Raw genomic sequence first — 22307 nt, 5'->3', positions numbered from 1 at the left:
ATGATACAGTATTGCTAACTATAGTTACCATGCCCTACATCACACCCCCAGAACTTACTCATCTCATAACAGGAAGTTTGTGCCCTTTAACTACTTTAGACGTGATTAACACTGAAATCAGTGGACTTTGAGTAAAGCAGATTGTCCTCCGTAATGTGGGTGGGCCTCATCCAATCAGCTGATGGTCCTATGAAAAAGACTGAGGCCCCCAGAGAAAGAAGGAATTCTGCCTGCCGACTGCCTTTGGACTCAAGACAGCGACATCAACTCTTCCCTGGATCTCTAGCCTGCTGGCCTGCCCTGCAAATTTCAGACTTCCCATCCCCTACAATCACATGAGTCAATTCCTTAAAGTGAATCGTTTTCTCTCTATATATATGTGTGTATTTAAATATAAATATGATTGAATTTTTATTTTAAATATAAATTTATTAAATTTATATGTATATTTATATTTATATTTCTCTGGGGAACCCTAATACAGGGACTATACTACCATCCATTCTTTGAAAAGCCTGTGTATGGTAATAAGGAGGCCTTGAAGGGTCTGGACCAGGGGAATGACATGATGGAAGCTGGGTTTAAGAAAACTAAACTTGTGGGGCGCCTGGTTGGCTCAGTTGGTTAAGCATCTGCCTTCAGCTCAGGTCATGATCCCAGGGTCCTGGGATCCCAGGGTGTTGGGCTCCCTGCTCAGCAGGGAATCTGCTTCTCCCTTTCCCTCTGCCCCTCCCCCTTGACTGCTTGTGATCTCTCTCTGGCTCATGGGATTGATTAAAAGCGGAAGCAGGGGAACCAGACCAACTCATTTTAGAAATGAAGGTTTGAGGTGTGGGTTAGTGTGATTTGGAGTGGTGTGGTATACAAGGAAATTCAGAAAAAGGAATGAATATTAGCTTATAAAATGGGTTTCATTTGCCTTGTCCAGAAAAAAATGATGACGTGGTTTAAAAAGCACCCAGTGCCTCAAGGGAGAGCTGAGTGAAAATACCCCTTCAACCCATGTAGACTTCCTAATATTTGAATCAATAATTTATCTCCATATACAAAAACATAAAATCAATAAAGTAAGCATGTGTGTATGTGTGTTTGATGGTAAATGTTTAACAACAGGCCCTTCAGAGAAAAAAAGTCAGCCCAGATTTGTAGTGTTTGCCAATGTCTTGGTGTAAGTAACCCCACCACGGCCAATTCCAAGCCAGCAGCATGGTGTCCTGAGGCAGAGCCGGGACGAGCAGCACATGGTGTGGTGGAGATTTCCACCACGCAGATGCAGCAGTCGTAAGCAACAGCAAGAGCGTACAGAAGATGATCAGAAAGAAATGAGATTTGAGTATTTCTTACCTTTATTTTAAGATAATTTAATGCAGTGTTTGATAATCAGCTCATAAAATTCCTGAAAATTTAACACAAGGCATTACCTGCCGGCTCCAGGACACCAGTGTGGAAATGCTCTGAGTCACAGCTCTTTCAGATGTCACTTGACTTGAGTGTCGTCCATGTGTGTGAATGGGTGGAGGGTAAGTGTAAACAGCAGTGTCATTGAAAGGCAAGGTATTCATTCTCATAAAATGTCCCTGGCCTTTCTAAAAATAAGACAAAAAACTGCTGCTATGCTCTCCACATAAAACATATTCAACGGAACATAATTTGATTGGGACATTTATATGCAACAATCTGTTTCAAGATTACCTCTGTTGAAAGTCTTTCCTGGGCGGTGTATCCTACCGTTAGGGAACCAGAGGTCACCATTAAAATCAATGGGACGTCCTGAGCCTTTGAAGCCAGACTTCACAGGTAAAAATTCTTAATCTGGGCACCCCTAGATGAATTGATTCGTACATTTCCACCCCCATTTAACCTTTCTGATGTTTCAGGATGCCACACCGCTAAAGCCAGGAGGCTCATCTCTGGGGTGAGACCAGCCCCTCAGCACTTGGAGGGGCATGGAGAAAAGGAATATTTTTCTCACGGTTACCAAGATAAACAGAAAAGAAACGCGATGCTCCTGTACTCCCTCGACACCTGTTGGCATCTCTCGGGCATCCTGGCTCTCCTCGGGGCCCAGGGCCGCGCTCTGCAGCGTGAGGATGTGGCTGGGCATTGATGCAGCCTGAGGACAAGAAGGGAAGGCTCAGAGAAGAGGTAACGAGTGAATGGAGTCGTATGAACACCCACAGGGGGAAGGCGAGTCCGCAGAGATGAGCCCAGTGCGGTCAGGATGGCTGGAGCGCAAGGGCCCGAGCAGGGAGGCCAGGCTGACGGGCAGCGGCCGGCCTGTGAGACTCCTTCTGCGCTGCCCCATAACCCGCAGTGCAAACGGGCACAGGGGCGTGGGCCTCTCATCCCAATGCAGGGCTTCAAGCAGAGAAGCGGCGTGATTAAATTAGAATGCCCGAGTACTGTTTCTTGTTTAAGAAAAAAAAGTCTATGCCCTGTTGTGTGTGTGTGTGTGTGTGTGTGTGTGTGTGTGTGTGTTAATTCCAGTATAGTTAACATAAAGCGTTACACAAGTTTCAGGCATACAACACAGTGATTCAACACTTCCATAGCTGAGCTCAGTGCTCTCACAGGAATTTACTCTTAATCCCCGACTCCTATCTCATCCATCCCCTCTGGTAACCATCTGCTTGTTCTCTATAGTTAAGAGTCTGTTTGGTTTGGTTTTTTTTTTAAGATTTTATTTATTTATTGGAGAGAGAAAGAGCACAAGCATGGGGAAGGGGGCGGGCAGAGGGAGAGGGACAAGCAGGCCTCCCACTGAGCAGGGAGACCAGCGCTGGGGCTCGATCCCAGGACCCTGGGATCATGACCTGAGCCAAAGGCAGATGCTTAGCCAACTGAGCCACGCAAGTGCCCAAGAGCCTGTTTTGCTATTTGTCCCTTTTTTTGTTTGTTTTTTTCTTAAATTCCACATGCGATTGAAGTCATATGGTATTTGTCTTTCTCTGACACTTATTTCGCTTCGCATTATACCTTATAGGTCCATCTATGTTGTTGTAAATGGCATGATTTCATTCTTTTTTATGGCTGACTATTCCATTGTGGGGTGTGTGTGTGTGTGTGTGTCTGTGTGTGTGTGTGTGTGTGTGTGTGTGTGTGTGTGTGTGTGCGCGCGCGGGTACCACTTCCTCTTTATCTGTTGATCTATCAGTGGGCACTTGGGCTGCTTCCATAATCAGGCTATTGTAAATAATGCTGCAGTAAACATAGGGGTACATATATTTTTTTGAATTAGTGTTTTCATGTTCTTTGGGTAAATACCCAGTAATGGAATTACTGAATCATGTGATAATTCTATTTGTAACTTTTTGAGGAACCTCCATACCGTTTTCCACAGTGGCTGCACCAGTTTGCATTCCCACCAACAGTGGACAATAGTTCCTTTTTCTCCACATCGACACCAACGCTTGTTGTTTCTTGTATTTCTGATTTTAGCCAGTGCGACAGGTGTGAGGTGCTATGTCACTGTGGTTTTGATTTGCATTTCCCTGAGGGTGACCGATGTTGAACATCTTTTCATGGGTCTGTTGGCCATCTGGATGTCTTCTTTGGAGAAATATCTGATCATGTCTTCTGGCCATTTTTTAATTACATTACTTTTTTGAGTAGTATAAGTTCTTTATGTATTTTTGATACTAACCCTTTATCAGATATGTCATTTGTAAGTATCTTCTGCCATTCTGTACGTTGTCCTTTCGTTTGGTTGATTGTTTCCTCTGCTGTGAAGAAACTTTTTTTTTTGATGTAGTCTCAATAGTTTATTTTTACTTTGTTTCCCCTGCCTCAGGAGACCTACCTAGAAAAAATGTTGCTACGCAGGCCCTGTTGTTTTAACTTCCCATTTTGAACTAGTTTTCGCCTCAGAGGAGAAAAGTTGCGAAAATGGTATGTAGAGCTCCTTATCCAAATTCTAATGCTAACGTCGTACATATCATAGTACAATTATCAAAACTGCGAAAACAACATTGCCGTAAGGCTTCCTAGTGGCCTCCAACCCCTCACAGTTTCTCGGTCTTTTCTTGTGTATTAGATTCCTGGTGCAACTGTAACAAACCAGCATAAACCAGGTAGCTTAAAACAACAGAAGGTTATTGTCTCACAGTCCTGGGGGTGAGAAGCCCAAAACCAAGACGTTGGCAGGGCCCCGTCGCTTCTGAAAGCTGTAGGATAGGATCCTTCCTTGCCTCCGCCTAGCTTCCGGTGACTCGCTGGTAATCTTTGGGGTCCTTGGCTTGCAGCTGCGTGTCTCCAGTCTACCTCCTGCCCAAATCCACCAGGAGCACATTTATGGAGTTGAACCACTTGGGTTTATGACTCTTTCAAGCCGGGGAGAGCACACTCCATGGGGAACCCTAGAGTGTCTCACTGAGAGTGTTGGAAAGAACCTGTTATAGGAGTTGGGCTTTAATTCGATGATTTGAGAAAGTCTCAGGAAGTGGGACTTCATCTAGATTGGATGCTGTCTGAAAGTGGGGACAATTCTACGGGCATCGCAGAGGTTTATGTGTAGGGAGGGCAGATCAGAGAAGAGAAAGAACTGTAATTGGTAATAAAGCAGAAGCAGTGACTCCTTTCAATAGAGGGGAGGTTTGGTGTTTTGTGGGTTTCACGGTGATGTTGGTTTTTGTCTTTGTCATGGTCTCAGAGCAACCTTGAGGATGTTGATGTTCTGTGATACTGTCATGTCCTATGGAACGCCACTGCCCTATGGTGAACACCAAACCAGCTTGTGATAACGCTAAGGCCAGTTCCTCCACGCGTGAGCTACTTCCCCAGCCCCTCCCCCCTTGACCTCCATGTCTATAGAGGTATTTAGAATAGAAAATCAGCAGGTAGCAATGCTGGCTTTGTGGTGGGAATGGGGAGAATTCGAGGAGTCCGTGAAGTCTCAGGCACCCATCGCGGTGAGTGGGTTGGGTGGGCGAGCCAGCGCTCAGGAGTACGGGCAGAAGCGCAGATCCGTAGCCAGAGATGCTGACTTCAATTTCAACCATGCTGCACTTGAAGCAATCAAGCCACTTTTTAATCTCATACCTTGGGAGTTGGCATTGTGGGCACACATATGGGCAGAAAACAAAAATCGCCAGTATTAAAATAGCTCCTGAAACATTTGGATAGCACCTGTTGAACAAGGACATTCAGAGTATTTACGCCTTAAACTACATTTTGTCTTCAGACACGGCGCGTCCTAGGAATTTTGTGCCTCACCCGGACCCTCAGCTTTACAGCCATTCCTTCCTCCTACTTCCCAGTTCATGGAACACACCCTTCCCTTAGCCCCACTACTTCTTACGGCCTCTCAAAATGGAAATAAGCTCCCCATCAATTCCGTTTCCCAGCTGCCCATTCGTGGTGGGTTAGAACTGCCCCAGTTAATTTAAAGCCAAGGCCGATGGTAATTCATCTTTGGCAATCAGTGCAAATGCTGAAGGTCTGTTCTGGAACCGTTGGCAGCTAGCAAGGGGACAGGGGCTCCGCGCAGCCTGCTTACATAAACGCCAGAGATGTGGCCTGTCCCTCACGGCTCAGCTGTCACCCACCTGCTGGCCCTGCCACTAATGTCACTCCCCAGGAGGCATCAAGCCTGCTGTGGAAAGCAGTGGTGGGCTTAGGGAGAGAACCCCGGGGCCGGCCCGAGAGCACCAGGCAGCGGTCTGGATGAGCGGGGCTGAGCTGAATGAACCTGACTCCACAGCCTTCCCGGGAAAGCGTTTTTGGAAAAGGCACTGCAATGGATTTCGAAGCGTCTGCAGAGCAGTGTCCAGCACCTAGTCAGTGCTCAGCGAACATTTGCCGAAGGATAAGTGAACGGCTTGACTCTGAGCAGGCAGACAGCTCCTCTGTGAGCCCCTCCAAGGTCTCTGGGATTTACCAGGGTGTTTTTTCCCCTCATATAGACACGTGAGAAATGGCAGCATGACCTATCAATCTACAAGAAACGGACCAGTTTGTTGGGAAACACTGGCAGACTCCCAGCTCCTGGGAGTAACCTAGTTCAAATCCTGAGTGCCACGGTTCTACATCCTGGAACTGATGTCAAGAATCTAGTCACTGGGAATGTTTAAAATAGAAAACAGTCTATTTAAAATGTTCTTCTGCCTAGGGCTGGGGCCAAAAGAACAAAAGGGTCCCTGCATTCAAATTATAACTAAAGGCTAAGAAAGGGAAGAAGGAAGGGGGGTAAACAGAAGGGGGAATGAACCATGAGAGACTATGGACTCTGGGAAACAAACTGAGGGCTTCAGAGGGGAGGGGGGTGAGGGAATGGGATAGGCTGGTGATGGGTAGTAAGGAGGGCACGTATTGCATGGTGCACTGGGTATTATACGCAAGTAATGAATCATCGAACTTTACATCAAAAACTAGGGATGTACTGTATGGTGACTAACATAACATAATAAAAAAATATTATTTAAAAAAAATAAAAAACAAAGGCTATTTACAGAGTGGCTTCTGCTTCAGCATCTTCAAAGGTAGAGACCCACTGCCATTCCAGGCCAGGCCACAGAGGGGCGTCACAGGTGGGAGCCCAGCATCACAGGGTGGGAGCCCCACATCATGGGGGGTCAGGGCCCTGCACAGGGAGTGAACCCCACACAGAGCTCCATCTCATGAGCCTGAGATCAGGACCTAGCCGAAATCAAGAGTCAGGGTCCTGCCTAAGAATTTGGCATCTTGCCAGGAGTCAAGGCCCTTCCCACCTGGGGCTCCTCTGTACAGAGGCAAATACACAGAAAAGTCCATGAAAGCTCTATAGTGAATATTCCAGCAACCATTCCATCCATTCTGTTTCCTTTGAAGAGCAATGGAAATCCTCTAGGAGAAGGGAGTGGGAGCAAGGAGTTTTTCTGTCTGAATTAATCTCATCATCTCTGCCCCTGTGTTTAGTTTAGGGGTGCTCAGGGACCTAACATGGTCCGATCAGAGGGAAACCGGGGACTTCTCTTTCACGATGAGATAAGAATGTGACGTCTCCCCTGGAACAGTGCAGCCCGGGAGGGGCTGGTAGCCGTCCTATGAGGGGGTGATGTTCAGGAGGAAGCCCGTCCCAGAAAGGCAGAAAGCAAGGCTTGGTGACAATTTGGAGCAGCCGAAGCATTTAATATTTCTTGAATTTTCATTGGCATTAACCAATAGTTTATTTTTTAAGTGTGTTTGATTCAGGGCTTTTTTAAATCAATTTTTCTTTATTTATAAAAATGGCTTTTAAAAAATTATATATATTTTCTAAAAAGTTTTTTTTAAAATAAACTTTGAATTTTAGAACAATTTTGGATTTACTGATTTATTTATTTTGCTACTTGTGACCAAGAACATCTCAAGGGGCTTCTGGGTGGCTCAGTTGGTTGAGTGTCTGCCTTCGGCTCAGGTCATGATCCTGGGGTAATAGGATCGAGCCCCATGTTGGGATCCCTGCTTGGCTGGGAGTCTGCTTCTCCCTTTCCCTGTGCACCCCTCCCCCTGCTCACGCACATTCTCTCTCTCTCAAATAAATAAATAAAATCTTTAAAAAAAAAAAAGAATGTCTCAAATGATACAGCTGTAGAAATATCCATCTTCTCTTGATAAGAGAAAAACGTGTACCCAAAAAATCAGTAATGATTCCAAAATAGGCTTTCTCATGCACATTATTAAATTGAAAGACTCAATCCCATGGTTTATGGAGAATAAAGTTAGCAGGGTTTTTTCAAAGATAATTATTTTAGTATACTTTTATTGAAAGGAATGTAATAATGTTCAAGAAACTAAAATTATAGCAGCACATAGTTATACCACAATAGAATGTTCTTACTAATAGAATGCTATAAACATATTTATATAAAATTGCAACCATAATGTAACATTATTTTCATGCTTTAATTATGTTGTCATGAACAATTTCTCATATTTCCATACAATCTTTATAATTTTTATGTTTTGAAAAATTTACACCACTTTCGTAATGTCATATACTGAGTCTCAATTTTGGGGACTTGTAGTTAGTGCTACAATGAACATCTTTATGAAGCATACAGCATTTTGCTTCTGTTGAATTAAGTGAGTGACCTAACATTTTCCAGAAGTATCTAATTCTTAGATGGCGTGGAGACTTGGGCATCAGATTGCCTGGGAAATAGTCCTGGCTTCACCATTACAAGCTGTTTGATCTTGAACAGATTACATCAGCTTTCTATGCCTTGGGTTTTTTCATTTGTAAAATGGAAATAATCACAGCACCACTTCCAAAGGGTTATTTTATCTTATTTTTAAGATTTTATTTATTTATTTGACAGAGAGAGAGACAGCCAGCAAGAGAGGGAACACAAGCAGGGGGAGTGGGAGAGGAAGAAGCAGGCTCCCAACAGAGCAGGAAGCCCGATGTGGGGCTCGATCCCAGGACCCTGGGATCACGCCCTGAGCCGAAGGCAGACGCATAATGACCGAGCCACCCAGGTGCCCCTCCAAAGGGTTATTTTAAATGACAATTGTCATAATACATGTAAAAATGTTTAAAACAATTCACAGAACTTGTTAAGTTCTCAAGAACTGTGGCATGTTATTTGGAGTAAGATTGGAGTATGAACATATTAATGCAAAAAATTCTATAACGTGAAGCCTTACCAGTTCTGCTTATTGGAAATGTTTTATCACTTCAGCAGATATATCATTATATCTTGTGATTGCTTGAATTTTTATTCTTTGACTACAAAGGATGAACATTTCTCCTGTATTTATTTATTTTTTAATTTGTTTATTTTAAAAAGAGAGAGAGCGCAAGCAGGGCGGCAGAGGGAGAAGGAGAGAGACTGTCAAGCAGACTCCACGCTGAGGGTGGAGCCTGATGCGAGGCATGATCTCATGACCCTGAGACCACAATCTGAGCTGGAATCGAATCAGATGCTTAACCAACTGAGCCACCCAGGCACCCCTGTATTTACTTTATTTTTAATGTGTATTGTCTATTCCCTTTAATAAGCCATTTTAAAAAATATGTCTAATAGTCTGGAAGGTCTGATCCATAATTCATTTAGGCATGTGTACTAGTGTATTAGTGTATTGCCACTGGAACCAATTACCACCAATTCAGTGGCTTAAAACAGCCCAAATTTATTCCCTTACACTTCTGGAAGCCAGAAGTCTAAAATCAAGGTGTTGGCAGGGCTGTGTTCCTTCTGGATGTTTGACCTCCAAGAGTGGTTCTCCTTGCCTTTCTAAGCTTCTAGAGGCCCCTTACATCCTTGGCTCACGGCCCTTTCTTACAAGGAGCCTTGTGATTATATTGGGTCACTCAAATAATCCAGGATCATGTCTCCATCTCAAGATCCTTAATTTAATCACACCTGCAAAGTTCCTTGCACAGATTCTGGGAATTAGCACATAGAAGCTTTGGGGGGCGCGGGGCGGGGGGTTGCATCCTTGAATCTATGGCAGGGCACGTGTATCGGTTCTTCCACACACACATGTGTGCAGCCCCTGTGCCGGGTGCTGGAGCCAGAAGGATGAATTAAGACACCAAGTCCGTTTTCAGGGAACTCATGTTATTAGCAGTGGAGATGGGCATGAAAGACTGAACAGAGAGAGAAGGAGGGAGGGAGGGAGAGAAGGATGGAGGGAGGAAGGGAGGGAGGGGGGAGGAGGGAGGGAGGGGGGAGGAGGGAGGGAGGGGGGAGGAAGGAAAGTAGAGGGGAGGAAAGGAAGTGAGCATTGCCATAAAGAGATTTAAATGCTATGGCAGCAGAACAGAAAAGCTTGCCCTGATTCCTGGGGGCCTGGAGGCCTCACAGAAGAGGGGGCGTCTGAGCGCGTCCTTAAAAGCTGAGTAGGAGACACCAGGCAAATAAGTAGGAAAAGCCTTTCCTGGGGGGAGACTGAACTGCAGAGGGACAGAGACTTGAGAGACCATGAAACAGAGAAAGGCAAGCAACTTGGTTTAATTCGAGGCGGGCTATTTCATATCGAATAGCAGAGGACAGAAGGTCTATGCTAAGAAGTTAAAGAAACTATGGGTAAAGGGGAAGCTAGTGTCAAGTTAAAAACAGGCAATGAACTGATCCGATCAGTGCTTTAAACCCGGTCTTGTGGCTGGGATTGACTGAGTGATGGGAACATTACAACTGCCCTGTGGAGGAGTGGTAAATTCCATCTCCACTTCTTTTTGTTTTAATGGGTACCTAATACAACAAAGAGAAAGGAAAAGAAATGAACTGGATGATTGTAAAGTTCCTTCGTGACCTAAAGTTCTGTGATTTCATGCTCCCTAGTCAATTCGTCCTCCCCATGGGACTGGTAATTATAATACTTTAGCTACTAGGCCTAAAGTAAAAAATTACATTTACTCCCAGGAAATGACTTACAAAAGAAGTTTTTAGATAAGTAGCTACTAAAAAGTGTTATTAAAAAAGTACTCAATTATTTCCCCCGATGTATTCTCCAAAGCCTTTGGATAGATTCTATTTCCTTACAAAAGCTCACTAGAAAAGCAATACCATCGTCCTTGTAACTGAGAAGCAGCGAAACCCTTCAGACCGCAGATTTAAAAAAACAATGTTTGTTGTTCTTTTTTTTCCTTAATTTTAATAAATTGTTGAACTTAAAGGTTGGAGTCTAGAGTCATGAATTAATTTCTAGAAAGGTTTTCGTAAGGCTTGTAAATTTCTGGGGCTTATAAAATTTCTATCCACTGTCTCTTATTCTACTTCCTTAGAGCCCCCAGTGTCCTTTAACCACTTCCGCAATCTGATTTATCTCGAAGGGGCCGCATTTAACTTTTGCTCTTCTGCCACTGAATCTCTTTCTTGTGGCTTCTCAACAAATCCCTACTTTTACTCCTTCAGGGTGGTCGTGAGGACCAGTAATGAGGTAGGACATGAAACAGGCTTAGAAAGTACTTGGCCCATCATAAACATGGAGCATGTGAAATATTACCTACGTGAACTTTGTAGAAACTGAGCACATTATCCTATGAAATAGTCAAAAACGTGTCAAGATAATAGTCTTATTGTCTGTCATAATGGGGCACCTGGGTGGCTCTGTCAGTTGAGTGACTGATTCTTGATTTTGGCTCAGGTCATGATATCAGGGTCGTGGGATCGAGCCCCGCATCCCTGGGCTCCCTGCTCAGCACAGGTCTGCTTGGGGTTCTCACTCTCCTCTCCCTCTGTCCTCCCCCCACTCAAGCACATGCATTCTCTCTCTCTCTCAAATAAATAAATAAATAAATAAATAAATAAATAAATAAATAAAATCTTTAAAATAAATAGTCTGTCATAAGTCTCCAGCATCTTTCTCTGGAAATAACAATAATTTATGACCTAAAAGGGGGGGGGGCATGGACCAAAACAAACTCCGCAGGGTCTACGTCAGCCTGTTCTGGCCTCAAGCAGTGGTTCCCAAACTTCAGCGCCATCAGCCTGGACCAAGGTCTACATCTGTGAAAGCCCCGTGAGTACATCAACTGCAAGGCCACTTCAGTGACTTACGGTTCCCTGCCTGGTTTTCAAGCCCGGCTGCATTTTAGTCACTTGGGCTTATTTTCAAGAATACCCATGATCAGTGAAATCTATTCTCCGGAGGTGGTGCCCAGGTGTGATTACAGTTTAAGAAACTCCCCAATTGACTCTAATGTCAGTCAGCATTGAGACCCACCAGCCCAGAGTGTCATCCATGCAAACAGTTCCCAAACCATGGGAAACCCGTGCCTCAGTTTCCCAGGACTTCCTAGATAAGGACCAATGAGGGCCAGATATCTGGGGGATTGTTCCAGAATATCCATAGCTCCTGAAATCCAACTCAGACTGAAGCTGTACCTCTTGAAAGACTCTACATTCTGTCATCTTAGGGAAAGGTTGTTTGAAAAACAAATAAATAAACAAATAACCCAAATTGAATCCATGCTCTAAGGGCCATAACCGAAAAAAGTGTCACGTAGCAAGTATTAGTTGAACTCCCATTAGGAGTGCCAGGTAAAGATGAAAAAGAAATGGTTCTTGTCTTCAAAGACATCTCACTCCAGTAGGGCTATTTTTATAGAGGTTTGAATACCCTTGATTACGAATAGCTTGTCACTCTGATCAAGGTAATCAAACTTGATTTGAATGAGGTCAAAACCCTTTCTAAAAGAGAAATGATGTGTCTCAACGAGGGGTTCATTTAAGAAACACAAACTCAGCGCAGCTAACTTGAATGATGAGGGATTTATTTAAGGATTCATATGTATCTCACAGAACACACACAGAAGGGACACAGACACACATGAGGGACTGGGTCTGGAAAGCCATCAGGAATGAAAGTAACTACCTTTTTCTCTCTCTCTTTCTGGGTTGCATGATTCCCAATGTAAGTCTTCTTCCTTCTCTCTGCAGACCAGCTTCCCCGCTCACCTACCACATGGAAGGAAATCTGTACTCGGTCCCCACCCCCTAATTAACTCCCTCAGTCCCTGTGTCCCTTCAGACTTCTGAGAACCTGGTTGGCCTGGTCTGTGTATTGCTGTGCTTTCTGTGGGCAAGGCTCTACCTACCCTTCGTCCAGGGGGCAGTGGCCGGTGAAGCTAGATGGGGCAGGGGACGCGGCCTTCGAGGAGGTGGTTAAGGCAGCTTCTCTGGGCAAGGACCATGAGCCGGGCTGCTAAACCCACTGCTGTGACCACAAAAGAGAAGTTATTACATTTGTCGCATTAACAATACAAAGTCAATGGTCTACAGAACAGACAAATGCATGGTAAAAATGGGAAGAATAAAAGTTAAAGCCCGTAAGACACGCAAACACGGTATTAGCAACACTTGCATAACGCAGCCATGATCAAACAAGAATTGTTTTCTTTATTCTTGCTAAGGTTAATCATTACTAATGAACACACTCATTAGACCACATTTGTTCTGCTTTGCCCAAATACATTTTTTAATTTGTTTCTGTTGAAAATCGATTTTAGGGTTTGTTGTAAATTCAATTTTTTGATTTTGTCAAAACATTGACACAATGCCAGTTCCTAACTCTATAAAATCACACTGGAAGAATCAGTCTCACTGGAGCCCTGCGGCCTTCACCCCACTGTTCGCCTCCCCTACACAGACCACAATTTTTATTATCCTGCCAGTGACTCTTGTTCAAGAGAAGCAAGCACACATATGTATTTTTAGTTCCCCTTCTTTCATTCACAAAAGGCAGCATTTTATATAGTTTGTGCACCTTATTTCTTCCCATAGGCACTACTGGCCTGGCAACCAGTACAATCAGGACATAGAATGTAGGCCCCCTCTTTCATATGGCTGCAAGATGCTTCAGTGTGTGGGTGACTATTCACCCAGTTCCCTCTGCTTAGCTCCCATCTTTTGCTGTTGTAAATAAAACCTCCACGAATAAACTTGTACACGTTATTTCGTATCTGCAGAGATGTATCTTTAGAATGGACGCCGAAAAAAGGATTTCTGGGACAAAGGGCAAATGCTTAGTAATTTTGTTGGATATTGCTGGCTTCCCCTCCACATGGGCTGTGACATTTGGCACCCCACGTATGAAAGTACTAGGCTCACCACAGCCTTGCCAATTGTGTCGGTGAAACTACTGGATTTTTGCCAATCGGATAGGTCAGAATTGGTGCTTCCATGTAATTTTCAGTTGGATCTCTCTTACTGTGAGTCGAGTCGATCAGCTTTCATACACGGCACTTTACCTCTTTGGTAATAAAATTTTTAACTTGGAGGTCATTGGAGCTCACACGCAGTTGTAAGAAAGGACGCGGAGAGATCCCTCCACCCTTTTCCCAGTCCTGCATGCAGTTATAATGCCATGTCACAACATCCATGCTGTCCCACAGTCAAGATACAGGACAGTTCCTGAACTTTCCTTGTCGGGGACATTTCTAGGAGTGGGACAAGATGGGGTAAAGCATTCCATTGGCTTCTCCCACTAATCACCAAACAACAATGAAACCCCACCAGAAGACTGAAAGGCAAATTCCCAGGGGACATAGGGACTTGACGAGAAAAAACCCAGGTGTGAGTTCTGGGATTTTTTTTCTTGCCCCCTCAATATCCCAGCCTGGGTGCCAGAGATGTCTGCAGCCCAGAAATGCTCCCCCCGAAACAAAGCTTGTTCTCTGTAGCCCAAGAGCCTAGAAGAGCACAGGCCATCAGGCAGACACTTATCCCACACACGTGTCTATTCTCCAGAAAGTACTCCAGAAAAGCCAGGGCCTTCTCCGCCCTCAACCGGCAACCCTGTCCCCTCCCCTCCCCATCCCCACCTTCTCCATGGTAGAGGGGATGCTCTCCCTCACAGAGCCTGTGGATGCAACTCTTTGTGAACTCCTGTCTTCTACGTGCCCTGTCCAAGACTTTGCCCACTTTTCTATTAGGTTTCCAAGTAGGTTATAAAATATTTAGAGGCAAAGGGGTGGCCCCGTGAGAAGCCCTTGGCAAGCATTCCCGGGCTTGGCTGGAGCCTACTTGGAGGAAGGAACTGCCTTATCCACTCTCATGTCCTCAGCGCAGCCCAGTGCCTGACAGAGCAGGTGCTTAATAAATGCCCGGACATATTGGGGTTGGAGAGACCAGAAACAAGGCTGCCAGAAGTTGCCAGACAGGCTAAAAGACTGGTTAATTACCCAATGCAAAATGACATTTATACAAGGTCAAGGGATAAGACAATAATGAAGGGGAAGTCTGGTTACCATGGTGACCTTGTGCTGCCTGAACAAAAGCACTCACAGGATTTCGTAAAGACTCCAGGAAAATAAATCCCCGCCACGATTTTTTCCTGATTCTAACAACAGTGGTGGTGGAAGAGAAGAAAGAAGGAAAAACAGGTGAACAAAGGGAGGAGGGGGGAGGGATAACCGTGTAAAATAAAGTCTTTGGAAATCAACTAAATACATTTTAAGAAGTGCCTCAGATAGAAATTATGTTCCACAGGTAAATTTACACCTTCTCTCTGGTATTAAGTCAACAGGTGCTTCCAGCATCTGTGCTCATTCTTCCATCAACACAGTAGTGTCTTGTGACATTTATTTTACGGGAAGGATGACTTTCACTTCCCAGGGTTTTTTTTAATTTAATAAAAATTTTGGCAGTGAATTCTTCACTATTCTATTTCTTTTATATACTAATATATAATAATATTTTAAAAGATTTATTTATTCTCTACCTCTGAAACTAATAACATACTATATGTTAATTAATTGAATTTAAATAAAATTTTAAAAAAGATTTATTTATTATTTAAGAGAGAAAGAGTGGGGGGGGGACAGAGGGAGAGGGAGAGAGTCTCAAGAGGACTCCCCACTGAGCTTTGAGCCCGACCATGTGGGACTCGATCTCACGACCCTGAGATCATGACCTGAGCCAAAATCAAGAGTCAGACACTTAACCAACTGAGTTACCCAGGCGCCCCTACATTAATTTTCTAAAGCTTAGTAAATACTTCTAAATTTTAAAAATATGTTGAGTAAAAAGTTGGGCCTGGCTCCCTATTCAGATAGATGTATGGGTAGGTCAAAACACATCTTGATGAGGGCATTTAATAGTCCTAATTAAGGTCCTGATCTGCTGAACACAGCTCTCAGTAGGTATGGCATAAGGAGTAATAGCACAGTGATTTAGAATGCCATGGAGTGTTCTGTCCTAGCAGATGGCAAACAGTGTTGCCCTGACAGGATGGTTCATTCGCTGAGTGCCATGCAGGATGCCGGGTTACAAAACCAAACGGCACAGACTGCGGCCCTCAAAGAGCTAACAGTCTTTGAGAGAAAAAGAAAATGCATGAACAAATGTAATAGCATAAGACACACTTTAATGCTGTGGTACCGTAGGGCAGGAGTGCAAGGGGGGAGCAGCAAACTGTACTTGGGTTGGCCAGGGACTGCTTCCAGAGGAGCTTGAGTCTTTATTTATTTATTTTAAAGCAGGCTCCAAATCCAGCGTGGAGCTCAACACTGGGCTTGAACTCACAACCAAGCCACCCAGGTGCTCCAGGAGCTTGAGTCTTAAGAGATGTAGGAGACCCTCTGGTGGATGAGGGTAGGAAAGGCCAGCGGGAGTAGTTCATAGGCAACTGGAGAATGAAAAAGGGTTCGAGAGGGATGGGAGGGGAGGTGTTGGTCTTGCAGAGGCAAGCAGAGGCCAGATCATTAAGGCCCCGGTCTGAGAAGCAGAAATATTTGCACCTTTTCCTGTAGGCAATGGGGAGCCAATGAAAGATTTAAGGCAAGGTAGTATTTCAAAAGACACAATTTTGTGTGTCAAGATGGAAGACAGATTTAAAACAGAAAGCATACCTTTGCGTTAAGACAAGACTGGGAGGAGCCACGCAGTTGTTGTAGAAACAGAAGACCCTACAGATTGAAGAGAGACTTTAGAGGTGGAGCTAACGCTGATAGTTCAGAGAAGCAAGGGGAGGGTGACTCACGAATTTGGTCTTGAGTTACCAAGTGGATGGTAAAACAAGAGGAAGACTAGGTTTTGAAGATGGATATGATAAATTCAGCTTAGGACATGGGAGTTTTAAGTTTCTGTGAACAAGCAGGTCGAGATGACCCAAAAGTTGATAATGTGGGTCGGGAGCTAAGAATTCTAAGCTGGACATTGGCTTAAGAGCCTCCTGCATGTACTTGGGGACACCATGAGGTTAAAGTTCTTCGAGAATAAGAGATCACCTGCTGTATGGGGCTATTTACATTTATCTAAGATTTAACAATTAAAAAGCCAGCTTCTGGCTCACGCCAGCCACATTTTAAGTGCTCAACAACCACATGTGGCTAGAGGCTACCATACTGGACAGCACAGTCCCAGAACATTTTCATCATTCTAGAGCATTCTACTGGACAGTTTTGGCCAGTTGTCCTAGAAATCGAGCTACTAATCAGAGGAAGGAGAAGGGAGAAAGAACGGAAAGCAGAGAAAGAAGGGTCTTCTGAGGAAACTGGGAAGAAAACAGGTGAAAAAGCCAAGCCCAAAAGCCAAGGTGGGAGAAAAAAAAGCAGTACAGGCCAACACGGCATTTAACTTTTTCAGTCACAATACTGAGAGAAGCTACATGTTACTGAATTGCCTTCCGTAGGCAAAGTATCCTAACAGGTGCTTCCACGCTGTCTCCCTAAAATCACACAGCCTCTGAGCAAATGGAGCCTGATTCCCACTTGCTACATTTCTCCTCATGACTAGTACTGCTAAAATTTAATTTTGCACCTTTGCCAGTTTTGTTTACATGCATTACCATGTATAGGTAGGGTAATCACTAACTTCATTTCCTAATAGAATCAAAGAATGCAATGTCATTTAAAAAATATAATCCAAGATAATTTGCATTAAAGTCAAACTTATTACCCTCGAGCTGAAAACTGACTTAAGTATAAGCTGAGTTTTTGCTCAGCGTGTCAGGCGCTGGGCTCAGTTCTGTTGGGATTAGCTCATGTAAGTTCTTCAGCAATCCTTGGGTAGTCCCTATCATCCTCACCTGTAAGATCAGGAAACTGAAGCCCACGGGGGTTTAAAATTTTGCTAAAATGTCACAGTGAGTCACGGGGGATCTCTGAATTCAAACTCAGGTCAGTCTGATGCCAGAGTCTTTGCTTATAACCACTGCCTTCCACACAGTCCTATTAAAAGTTGACTGTAAATCCTCAAGATTCATTGTAGACAATGATCTCAACTATCCTTCCGACGTATAGGGTTCACAGCTAAGAAACCGTCTGTGCTTTGGGAAAAGCTTCTCCTCCAAAGATGCTCTGTTGGCCTAATACTGCCTTAGTAAAATATAAAACCAACGTTTCCAGGGGACCCAATTGAGCGCCTCATTTCATAGTATGTAGGTTTTTCAGTTGTTTCCATGTCTGTTTTACCCACAGAAGACAGTAAATTCCGTAAGTGTAGGTAATGCCTGATACTTCTTGGAGATCAAAGACTTCAACTGATGGAGTTAGGAGGATGAAATTAGCAACGGAATTCAGGTCCACCAAAATATGTTAGAGCAATGTGTTGAGAAAGATACAAGTTGTATTTTTATGACCTATATATTTTTCTTCTAATTGTAGTATAATTTTCAGTGATATAACACCATGTTCTCTAAAGTCACTTAAATTAAGAGCAAAACAGTATATGGTCAAGAACAGCCTTCTCTAAATGAAACAATTTGGGTCCAGAATATCTCCACAACCTTAAATCCATGTGCTTAAGACAGGACAAAAATATATATTATAAGATCATTAAACTGAGTTGGCATGTTTCATCAGAGGACACATTAATACCATAGGTAGGAGCTTGGGCCAGACTAAGCCAACTCGATTTTACGGCTCTGCATGATTTAAAAGACTAAATAATTATTATTTCACGATTGGCATTATTTGGGACATACAGGGTCAATATCCCAGTAGCTTATACTATACATAAAAATCAATAATAATTCATTACACAAATAAGTGGACAAAAGTCATGATCTCACATTCTAGGTCCAGATACAAATCTAGTCCCTAGGTATATTTGCCTTAAAGATCTTCACTACTACTTGATACCTGGAAAACAAGAAGGGGGCCGAGCACAACACACCAGCTTAGTTTACTCAAGTTGCGCAAGCAGAAGAAATGTTAAAAACGACTCCTTAAATATTCTTCCTGGTACAGATTAATTGTACTGATGCAAAATATTTAAATATTACTGTGTCTTTTCTGAGTTAAGAGCTATGAGATCAATGCATGTACCGAAAACTGTCGCAAAGGCAGATACGGTGGTTGCTTTATGCTTCTGTTGCCATTCCAGTGCCACCAAGGTATTCATCCACAGCTCGCCTCAAAAGCAGGAAAACACCCAGATAACCCCAAAAAAGTTCCGGAGCGAAAATAATTACAGTGTCACACGGAGTCTTTAGAACATTATATTTCATAAAAGACAATGATAAAAAAGTACAAACATTTCCATGAGAAGCAAAAAAAAAAAAAAAAGTACAAGAAATTACTAGCATTTATTTCAGTGCATTTATGTAGAAGCCTTTCGGATCTAATAAAATAATCTTAAGTACACTTCCTCTTTCTGATAAACACCACTATGGCCATTTTAGATCTCTCAATTGGCATACTTGCAAATACAAGGCAACAAAACTAATATTTGTCTGAAAAGTACACAGAGAAATATAACAGATACAAGCAGAGGCCAAATAAAATGACACAAAATCTGCTTTCACTTGCAGGAAGCCTCCAAAAGAAGGACAATATTGTATTGGTTATTTTTCCATTTTGTTTTAAAATGGATATCAATATTTTGGTTGGAAAAGGAATTTAAGCAAGTTTTTAACACATAATTATGTGTTTGCATAATACTGTAAGTTTTCTGATTGAACACATTTTCACAAAATACAAATTTAAATATAGATTTAAAAAAATACTCATGTGTACACTTTTCCCTCTCTTTTCTACAAACAAGCCCATTAATCACTACTTCTCTGTCTAGTTGAAAGGCACTACGTAACTTTCCCAGTTAGTGCCATTGGGACCTCATAATAGTTCCATGTCCACATATATGTGTTTCTTGACTTTGAAACTAAGAAATACAACAGGTAAGTTATCAGAGGATGTCTTCATAATTTTAGAAAGGTTTCAACTTGCTTGATTTGATTTGTTCAGAAATAAAAGACTTTTTCTGTTGACATACCTCGCATTGCACTTGATACAGAGTAGGCAATTAATATACGTTCCCTAAGAAATCCACCAAACATAACGATAAAAAGAACCTCCATTTGCAATGTATTTGTTAATTTTTATGGAATAGGTTTATTTTAATAAAATGAAGATAACTGAGCAAAACTATCACTCTTCTGGAAACATAAAAAAGTCATTTATAGGCAAAAATCAATTTCAGGTGTGCACTTAAAAAGCACAACAAAAAAAGGGGGGGAGAGCAAAAAACAAACTAATGAGACGATTTTCACAGGATGACATACCATATTCAAAACTGAAGAGAACAAAACAACATGGCTTACTCATAAAACAAAACTGGCTATTAGACTTAATCCAAGAAAATAAGGCAGATACTAGTAGAACTGAGTTCTCCTGAAACTGTAAAATGTGTATCAAAATGAGGATTCCAAAATGTGGGCAGCTCCACATTAAAAAGCAAAAAATATGTTTCACGAATAAGACTCAGAGAAACAGCCCTAATTTTCCCCACAATTAAAATATGTAAGTATTAAAAAAATATTAAGTATTATTGGGTTAATTCTGCTCCTATGCCCCTACTATCTTATTAAGTGATCACAAATGTTAATACTCCCAACCGACTTTCATTTCACCAAATTAAAAAAAAAACTGCATTGGCTATGAGACCAAAACGAAGAGATACACAAATTCAGAACAAATCTCTTACTTTTCAGAAGGTTTGATTTTTATCGTGATTTTTGAGTACCACCAAAAAAATGGAAGATAAATATTTTGGAAATATTGCTAGAGAAATAAATATGGAAAATTCTGTTTGGTATTATAAGGGAGAGTGATCAGTTTTTTTCAAAGTGTAAGAATTTCAATTAAGTTACGATTTGGTTTGTGGTCATTTGTATTACTAATATTGCCATAAGAGATGATACTTCAAAATTAAACTTCAACCTGAGATAAATAACCATATTTCTGTTTTAGGTAAACAATCCATGAGGCAAATATTATCCCAACATCCCTCACAGACAGATTTCTATTGTTCTGCATTGTTTTTGAAGATTCATTTTATAGATACATAATTTTTTATTTTAAATTTGTGAAAATATCAAGATATTTTCTAGAATCTTTGGTTAACTATAGTTGATAATTTTCAAAGTTAAGGATATTGTTTGGTTTTACCATGAAAACTTAATCCAAATTTAAGATCAAGGAATATACTGGATGTCGGGTAGTGAGACCTGTTATCAGAGAAGTATCCTAGAACATCAGTGCATTTAAATAACTGATTATGTTTTAATATAATCCTATTAAATTATTTCAGTGAGGCAATTTTAAGAACCCCAGAAACATAATTTCTTAAAAGTGAAAAAAAAATATAGTTCTAATAAAACTGGCCGACATTAAAGGTTCCCTTCAAAACTTGAAATTCTATGAGTCTGAGAATTAAAGTTTGTTTTTATTTATTAAGCATTTATCTTCATAAAAATAGAACATTTAATTTCTTATCTAATAGTATAACTCATTTGTGTAAGTACTACTGGGTTTTCCATAGCTCATTCTTTTTAAAAAAAAAAACTTTTGATTTTTTTTTAATGAAAATTGGTTTTTTTTGGCTCTTCTGAACTAGAAATAATAAAAGTGCTATGAATTAAAAAAAAAAATACAGTGTACAAACACACACAACCTCGGGAAGATTTTTTGAGGCACAAAATCCCTGACAACTACACCAAAGATACATGGAAGACAGTTAACATAAAGAGGTCCTTTATATCATGTTACATCACAATGTTTAAGATTTTCTTGGTAATACTCATGCAATGTGCATCAACAATGTGGTTGTGATTTAGCAAAATCTGATGAGACTGCAAGCAAGGAAAAAAACAGGTAATTCCGGTAGGAAGAAAAGTGGTCTAAGCCCTTTCTTCTTACCCTGTAAAACCCTAGGAAAAGCTGTGACTTCTTCCACACAAAAGGCTAGAGGTCTGAAGCTCAAAACTAGTGTCAGTTTGCTGTAGCAGTTGCCTGTCAACTACTGACAGTTCCTTCATTTCACACAAGGGTTAACCTTTGCTTAGTGACGTGAATTTGCATTGTTTTCTTCCATGCAAATAAAAAATGTCTATAAAAGTCCGATAAAGGCATAACCAATTACATGCAAAACTGCAACACATCTTCTTTTTCAACAACTTGAACACGTTAATTTACATCACATATATACAAAACATGTTTAAACAGAAATAAAGCATTCTCTTGAATTAAATTATATATTTTAGTATAAAAATTTTCTCTTTGTAGGGAGCTCTCTTCCTTTCCAGATTTCAGCAAGGGCATCGGGTCTCTGCCGTGCTTGCCATGGGGGTGTGTCTCAGAGAAGGATGGCGATGTCTCTACTCTCACGCTGTAAACACTGAGGGCTGCTGGCTCTTCTTCTCACACGGCAGGGCACCGCGACGCGTCCACTCACTGACCTCCAGTAAGAGCACATTCCAAGTTGACCAGCCGGCACTGCAGTCTGTCTGTCTTGCCACGAGAGCTATTTAATAGTCTTCAATTGGAGCTAACTCTGGCATGAGGTTTACAGATATATTTGTATACAACCTATCAACCAGTATTTTTGGCGTATATATTAAATTGTTCAACCCATCGATGTACTGACGCTCCTTTGAATATCTTAGTAATTTATACCTATGGT

The 22307-nt window shown here is 42.0% G+C and overlaps 1 protein-coding gene and 1 long non-coding RNA gene across 3 annotated transcripts in view; one reads left to right on the top strand and one right to left on the bottom strand.

Annotated features, from left to right (window-relative positions):
- The first annotated feature begins 1762 nt into the window (after positions 1-1762).
- Positions 1763-6178, top strand: LOC123782067 (uncharacterized). The gene is made up of 4 exons (XR_006776897.2): positions 1763-1797; positions 1878-2145; positions 3791-3888; positions 4649-6178. It is a non-coding gene; the product is annotated as an uncharacterized LOC123782067 (long non-coding RNA).
- A 12655-nt stretch (positions 6179-18833) lies between these two features.
- The window catches only part of B4GALT6 (beta-1,4-galactosyltransferase 6), a 73080-nt gene continuing 69606 nt past the window's right edge, over positions 18834-22307 (bottom strand). For both annotated transcript variants that reach the window (XM_045781847.2, XM_087869900.1), the window contains one exon: positions 18834-22300. In XM_045781847.2, the coding sequence (XP_045637803.1) occupies positions 22153-22300 (148 nt within the window). In that variant the 3' untranslated portion in view covers positions 18834-22152. The remainder of the gene's footprint in view (positions 22301-22307) is intronic.

Source organism: Ursus americanus, chromosome 19 (assembly GCF_024610735.1).
Source record: "Ursus americanus isolate L20-20 chromosome 19, mUrsAme1.1.p, whole genome shotgun sequence".
NCBI lineage: Eukaryota > Metazoa > Chordata > Mammalia > Carnivora > Ursidae > Ursus > Ursus americanus.
The sequence above is the reverse complement of the archived record's forward strand: the minus strand, read 5'-3'. Positions and strand labels throughout refer to the sequence as shown.